Raw genomic sequence first — 8,135 nt, forward strand, 5'->3', positions numbered from 1 at the left:
CCTCAAAAAATTAAAAATAGATCTACCCTATGACCCAGCAATAGCACCGCTAGGAATTTACCCAAGGGATACAGGAGTCCTGATGCATAGGGGCACTTTTACCCCAATGTTTATAGCAGCACTTTCACCAATAGCCAAATTATGGAAAGAACTTAAATGTCCATCAACTGATGAATGGATAAAGAAGTTGTGGTTTATATATACGATGGAATACTACTTGGCAAGGAGAAAGAATGAAATATGGCCTTTTGTAGCAACGTGGATGGAACTGGAGAGTGTTATGCTAAGTGAAATAAGTCATACAGAGAAAGACAGATACCGTATGTTTTCACTATTATGTGGATCCTGAGAAACTTAACATAAGACCATGGGAAAGGGGAAAAGTTACAGAGAGGGAAGGAGGCAAACCATAAGAGACTCTTAAAAACTGAGAATAAACTGAGGGTTGATGGGGAGTGGGAGTGAGTGGATGGTGGGTGATGGGCATTGAGGAGGGCACCTGTTGGGATGAGCACTGGGTGTTGTATGGAAACCAGTTTGACAATAAATTTCATATTTAACAAAAACACCTTCACAGGTACTTTTGCAGCTTTTGCTGAATATGAAGCATTGTCTTTTGAATAGCTGCCGCAAGGGGAAGCAATGTTTAAACTATTAACATTGAATGAAAGCTAATTGTGGTCACTTGTCTAAGTATCTGGAAGTGGCAATAAAAATTCCCTCACACTTGTTTAGTGCTTTCTAATTTCCAAGCACTTTCACATGTCATCTTGATTAACCCTCAGTACAGTGTAGTAAAGTAGTTAAAGGCTCAGGCTCAGCAGGGGGGCTGCCTGGATTGAGGCCCTTACTCTGCCATATTTAACCTCTCTAAACCCTGGATTTCTTTTCTGAAAATAGGAACAGCAGTACTGGTCTGTGGGAATATTGTGTGGATTAAGTGTGATGATCTGGGTGAAGTAGTTAGCACAGTGTCTTACATTGTTAGCTGATCGCTAATTGTCAGCTGTTCTTACCACTGCCGCCTCTTTCACTACCGTTATTACTACAAGAGAAGTCCCTGTGAAGTGACAGTGGGCAAATAGTGAAAGTTTCACTTCTTCCTTACCAATTTGGATGCCTTTTTTATTTCATTTTATTGTGTGATGGCTGTGGCTAGGACTTCCAGTACTATGTTAAATAACAGTGGTGAGGGTGGACATCTCTGTCATGTTCCTGATCATAGAGGAAAAGCTCCCAGTTTTTCCCCATTGAAGATGATTTTAGCTGTGGATTTTTCATATATGGCCTTTGTTATATTGAGGTATGTTGAGGTATTCTCTCTAAACCTACTTTGTTGAGAGTTTTTATCATAAGTGGATATTTGTGAGATGCTTTTTCTGCATCTCTTGAAATGATCATATGGTTCTTATCCTTTTATTAATGTGGTGTATCACAATGACTGGGGAATATTGAACCACCCTTTCAACCTAGAAATAAATCCCATTTGATCATGGTGAATGATTCTCTTGATGCATTATTGGATTCAGTTTGCTAGTATTTTCTTGAGAATTTTTGCATCCATGTTCTTCAGGGATATTAGCCTGTAGTTCTCTTTTTCAGTGGAGTCTTTGTTTGGTTTTGGTATCAGGGAAATGCTGCCTCATAGAGTGACTTTAGAAGTTTTTCCTTCCTTTTCTATTTTTGGAATAGTTTGAGAAAAATAGGTATTAATTCCTCTTTAAATGTTTGATAGAATTTGCCTGTGAAGCCATCTGGCCCTGGATTTTGTTTTTGGGGAATTTTTATACATTTCTTTCAGGTTGTCCCATTTGTTGACATATGGTTTTTCATAATATTCTCTTATAGTTGTTTTTATCTCTGTGGTGTTGGTTGTTATTTCTCCTCTCTCATTTGTGATTTTATTTGGGTCCTTTTTCTTTTCTTTTTGATAAGTCTAGAGGTTTATCAGTGTTTCTAATTTTTTTCAAGTAACTATCTCCTAGTTTTATTGATCTATTTATTGTGTTTTTTTAGTTTCTCTTTCACTTATTTCTGTTCTAATCTTTATTATTTCCTTCCTTTTGCTGGCTTTAGGCTTCATTTGTTCTTTTCTCTAGCTCCTTCAGGTGTAAGGTTAGGTTGTTTATTTGAAATTATGCTTGGTTCTTGATGTAGGCCTGTATTTCTAAACAATCTTCTATTGGTTCTCAGTGAACTTAAATCATATTCTTACCATTGTGAACAAACACACTGTACAATTTAAAAATACATAAACCCAACTTCACAATACTAAAAATTATCTGGATAGAATTACCACTGATTACCAAGTTAATTTTCTCTCTCGGGAAATCACGTTACAAAAGGATGGATTTGTACTACTAAGAAAAGCATCTTTCTGTATTGCAAAGAAGAATGTAGGAAGTTTTTGAAATTACTTTGATAGTGTGAGGTAGTGGGAGGAAAAATGCAAATTTGCCTTTTAAAAGTGACAGTGACTTTTAACTTAATTTTGCCAAAACACTTTGCCTCACGGTTTGGTCCCATAAATATTGGATTTCTCCTTGGAGTAGGTTTAGAGAAGACACACAGTACTCATTCCAACCTTGACAGTTTCTTTATCCTCAGGATATTTTCCTCCTCTGGACCATGATTTTCTCAAATATAAAATGAAAAAATTTGATTCAGAAATTCTTTCTAGATCTAAAACTATATGAAATACCTGTAGATTTTAAGAAGCTAAAATATCTTTTGAGAGGAAGGGGAAACTTTATAGTAAGAATATGTACATGAAGTCAACCTGTAATTTGCTACTGTAAGGTAATGACCACAAGTGTATTCTGAAGAAATATACTAAGGGAAATGCCTTTCATCCATTGGAGAAAAATTGTGGTTTTAGATTTCTGCCTCCGGAGTGACAGATTCAGAAGAGCCAAAAGCTACATAGCTCTGTTTTTTCCCAGGCCAGGTCAGGTACATACCACCAGGTGATAGTTATAAGCACTGGTGCATGCTGGGAAGGTAACATTCCCCTGCCCTTCAGAGACCACCCACCCCAGGATGGAATGTGTTCCAGACTCAGGTAAGCCAGGTGTGCAATAGATCGGGGCAGTGAGCAGGGGGGAGGGGAGGATGTTGCTAGCACACCTTTCCTAAAGGACAGGCTCCTCAACTTGCAATGTGCCCTTGGCCCGCAACTGTGCTGGAAGGAAGTTAAACTCTAGTGTTGGTCTGTAAACATGTATTAGAACTCTAGGTGTGCCTTTCATCTACTGAGTGTCCCAAAAGAGCAGGCTGCTAATGAGTTATTTTACCTCTGGCAAGTAACAGCGATACCCAACTAGACAAAAGACAACAGTATAGAGTAGTGCTCTGAATACATTATCCTTTACAGTGTAGATACTTTCCCCTGCAAGTTTCTTTTTATCAAATCTCATTTTTGAAGACTTAGAAAGAACCTTTCTGTCTCACTGAAAATAAGCCCCTCCTTACCTTAACAGGCAATTTTGAAATTCTTTCCTAGATGAAACATTGGTTTCCTATTAAATTGTTGCTGTTAAATGATTTAAAAGCAGGAAAAGAAAAGTCTATATAGAAGGATAAGGAGAATTTCTGTGACCACTTGAATAAAATGTCCTGATGAAACCACAAAAAAGACTTCAGTAAAGGTTACAAACAAAAGAAAATTCTGTTCTCAGCAGTGAAAGGATCAATACTAAATGAGAAAATACACATACAAACACAAAATTCTATGTAAAAATATGATAAGGAGCTGAACTGAATGTCAGGCTAACTTAGACTGTTGGAAAATAGTAAATTATGGGGAGAAAGTAAAAGACTGTTCAGTACAGTGACATCCTTTTGACCTAGGTCTGAAGTCCCAGGATTCACTGCAGCAGGCCTAACAAGGGAAGCTAGGCTCCTGCAGGCCACGAGCGTTCTTCATATGACTGCCAGATTGTTAGGGAGGTTTTTCAGTTTGTGTTTACTTTATGAAGAAACTGCCAAATGGTATTTCTAAAATTAAGTAGAAAGCCCCAATGAAATAGAAAATCAAAAGTTACCAGCTATGGACAGAGAATATATTGTAAAAATATATCTGATTTACTTTACACTGAGCTTATTTTCTTAGGGCTGATGAAGAAGTGACATTTGATGTTTAAACCACATTGACAGTTTCTGGATAATGAGATTAGTATATTTCACCCAGAATTATCCCAACAATCCTTAAATATAATGTATTCTTGCCCTTTGGCCAAGAATAAAGCACTTAGGGAATTCTTTTTTTTTTTTTTTTTTTTTTTTAATGGAAGAGACATCAGAAAGACATTGTTTGGCCCATGATTAGTTTTTACTTCCCTCCACCAAAGAGAAAGTTTCTGCTGAATCTTCTGTAAAAGAGATACCCAATGTGAGGAATCAGTGCACACAGGCTCTAAAGTCTATTAAATTCAGGTTCAAGTACTGGACCTTCCTTTAATTAGCTGTGAAACTTGGGCATGTCCTTGATATCTCTGAACTTGAATTCTCAATCTGTAAAAATTAAATGTTATGATACAGGAAAAATGTTTAACCATGTTTGACTTAGTAGAAAAACCTCATAGATGTTAGTCTCTGTCCTTCCTTCTCTTCCTCTCTCCCAGTGAGTATTGTTCACAATTTATCCTTTTTTTTTTTTTTTTTTTTAGTATCTTTAGGTTGTCATTTTAAGCATAAGCAGTTATACTGATATATACTAAATGATAATTTCAGAGGAAATAAAGATGAGTGAGTCTAATAAAGACAACTGAGTCTCATGTTGTAATACCTTTTTTGCACTCATATCTGTCCTTTCTTGTGCTTCCAGAATTAGTGTCACCTTTTGCTACTGCCTGCCTCTAAAATAGTCACCACTTTCCTCTTTTATATTGTTTTTTCTGTTCCTCTGTAAACCATGAAACCTCAGCCTCTTACATTTGTTTATAAAATCAGAGTCTGTAGGGTCTGAATGACCCATAAGGTGAGCAGAGCATCACTCTGATCCCTTGATCATGTATGTAGTAGATACTCAAATGTTAGATAAGCAGGTGATTAAATAAATGTCATTAATTTTGGTACCTCAGGGTTTTTTTTGTTTTTTATTAATTCTCAAACTATATTCTTCAAAAAAGAAATAAATGGATGAAGTACTTCTAATTAAGTGAAAGATTACTAAATACACATGCATAGTGTTTTATTTGAAGTAATGATGAAAATCAGTACAAGGTTTTGAAAAGAAAAAATTATGAAATTTTGTGATGATGAAGAAACTGACATTACCCAGAAATGTATTTCTCCTATTCTTTCTGTAGTGTGTAAAAGAAAAAGAAAGTTGTGTTTTTAGTGGATTTATTGAGTTAATTTTAAAATGTGGCCAACTTGAAAACACAAGTTATATTTTCTCTGCCGGGGGGCCCCACTAATAGTGGATAGATATAGGCCTGAATCCTCAAAAACAAAGAAAATAGAAAGAAAAGGAAAGCAAATATGTTTTAATCTGGGAAGCATATACTTAAAGGACAGTTGTCTAAAAGCTAAAACCTAAATTAATGGAAGAAAAATGCCAGAAGAAAATTTGTGCCACAGAACCCCAGAAGGTTCAAGAATTAGAGTCACCAAGTATCTCAGAAAATGAGGATACAAGTGGGGCTGGAAAGAGGGTAATTGGTTGAAAGTCTAAACAAGAAACAGTTTAGATACCCTAGATTTCATGTGCTCTGTGTACCGCCAAATGACACTCCCCTCAATGGTGGCAGAAACAAGTTTGAAACCTAAAGTTTCTCCAGGTACAGGGACACCATATACAGACACAAAAAATCCTACAAAAACAAAATGACTAAGTGAAAATCTATTCCCTAAATAGTGAGACACTCGGCCTCCTTCTTCTATGAATCTCTGCAAAAATGGATAGGCCATGTTATATACTCCAGGCTTAGAAGATATAGGATTTCATTCTTCTGAAACTAACTCTCCTGGGAGAACATACCTATACTACTAATAGTTGGGATTTCCCAGTGGAAAAGCTGGGTCTCTGTTTAGTCATCTAACTTGAAGCCCTTCACACAGAGTGTGTGTCCACCTTGTGATTGGATCAAGATTGTGCTAAACTAATCTATGCATCAGTCTTGAGTATGAACAGAAAGCCCTACATTACCACTTATTTATGGAAAGCTTACAACCTAAAGAGAAAGAACTCACAGGAAACAGAGACCATGTAAGAAACAGAAGAAAATCTTAAAAAAGCATAACTTCACAGAGATGAGAAACATATCCATGAAACAAAAAATACTATAAAAACAAAACATACAGGGAGCTAAAAATAGCTCCTGAAAATTAGAAATACAATAGATGAAATGAAAAACTCAGTAGAAGGACTGGAAAATAAAGTTAAGGAAATCACCTAAGAAGTAGGACAAAATGTAAAGAGGTGAAAAGCTGAAGAAAACAAAATATAAGAAAATTACAGGCTCAGTTCAGGACCAAAGTCCAGCAGAGAAAAGTGAGTGGGAGGAAATTAGCAAGGAAATAATGCAAGAAATTTCCCCATAAGTGAAACACATGGTTTTCAGATTGAAAAGAGTACTGAGTTTTTGTACACACACACACACACACACACACACACACACACACACACACACACAAGAAGGAAGAAGGAGAAGGAGAACCTATACCAAGACACAGGAAATCAGGGATAAGAAGTTCCTGAAAGTTTCTAGAGAGGACAAAACAGACCATGTACAAAAATATTAGAATTTGTTTGGACCTTTTAATGACAGCCCTTGGAGTAGGAAATAACGGAGCAGTCTTTCACAACTCAGAAGGAAAAGTAGTTGCAACCAAGAATCCTCCATTCAGCCAAACCATCATTCAAGTATAAGGATGAAATAAAGATCTATAAAGACTCACTGGTCTCAAAATTTTTCTTTCCATGCAGCCTTTCTTAGGAACTTGTCGGAATATATTCCTCAACAAAATGAGAGAATGGGAAGAAAAAAAGACATGGAATCCAAGAAACAAGGGAATCTAACCCAGGAAGGGGTGAAAGGAATTCTTAAGATGAAGATGAAGGGCAATCCCAAGAGGAGAGTTGTGTCACAGGCCTACAGAGCAGACAGTCCATATTAGTGCAGGGGTGTTGTAGGTTTCAGGGGGAATGTGGGGGGAGAAAAAGAATCAACAATTTCTGCTGTGTCTGAACTCGAGAGGAAATTTCACTGTAACCAGAAAGATTGACAATGAATTAATGACAGATAAATAGGAAATTCAGCATATGAAAAAAGTTACCTGAGACCAAAAATTTGTATAAGAAAGTAAATGTAATCATCATATGCTAAAGAACTTAACCATGAACGATATTTGTGTAGGCATAATGGAAGAAACAATATCATGCAGTCAATAGTACCACGGACCAAATGTCCTGCCTCTCTTCCTCTTTCCGAGTACACAGTTGGATGACATTTCTTGGTTCTCTTGTGGTTGGGTTGGATGGTATGATTATTCTAGCCAATAAGGTGTGAGCAAAAATGAGAAGATCACTTTCAGGTAATGCATTTAATGTTGATTCAAGACCTTACAGAGATTTTTTCTCTTCTCTGCCACTGTGACCTATAGTGCTCTGTACTGTCTGATACACTAGCCAATATTAAAGTTAAAATTAATTAAATTTAAAAATATAATCCCTGTATCACACTAACCAAATTTCTAGTGCTCAACAGCCACATGTGACTAGTGCAGATATAGAACAGTGTAGACTTAAAAACTTGCATCATCTTAGAAAGTTCTATTGGTTGTTGTTGCTATAAATGGTACTTGCTCTGTCACTCCAGAGTAGAGACAAGGACGCAGAACAGAGCCCCAGCCGGCCTGAGACGAACATGTCATTTGAATGAAAAATAAAACTTTATTGTTTGAAGCCACTGAAATTTTTGAGGAGTGTTTCACTGCAGCATAACCCAGCTCATCCTGACTTACATAGAAATCCTAGGTTCAAATTCCATTCTCATATACCACCTGCTATATTGGGATAGGCTAGGTTACACTAGTCACAATCGAAAGTTTGTGTGACTGTTTTATAACTACTATAGAGTTTCTTTTTTTATTTATTTATTTATTTATTTATTTTTATTTATATATGAAAT

General features: G+C 36.3%; 1 protein-coding gene across 1 annotated transcript in view; it reads left to right on the forward strand.

Moving 5' to 3' along the window:
* SCAPER (S-phase cyclin A associated protein in the ER) overlaps positions 1–8,135 on the forward strand; it is a 512,156-nt gene that overhangs the window by 412,222 nt on the left and 91,799 nt on the right. Inside the window, exons 24-25 of the mRNA XM_040492187.1 lie at positions 2,943–3,061; positions 3,850–3,990. Of these exons, the coding sequence (XP_040348121.1) occupies positions 2,943–3,061; positions 3,850–3,990 (260 nt within the window). The remainder of the gene's footprint in view (positions 1–2,942; positions 3,062–3,849; positions 3,991–8,135) is intronic.

This window comes from Herpailurus yagouaroundi, unplaced genomic scaffold, assembly GCF_014898765.1.
Source record: "Herpailurus yagouaroundi ecotype Mexico unplaced genomic scaffold, PumYag 184, whole genome shotgun sequence".
NCBI lineage: Eukaryota > Metazoa > Chordata > Mammalia > Carnivora > Felidae > Herpailurus > Herpailurus yagouaroundi.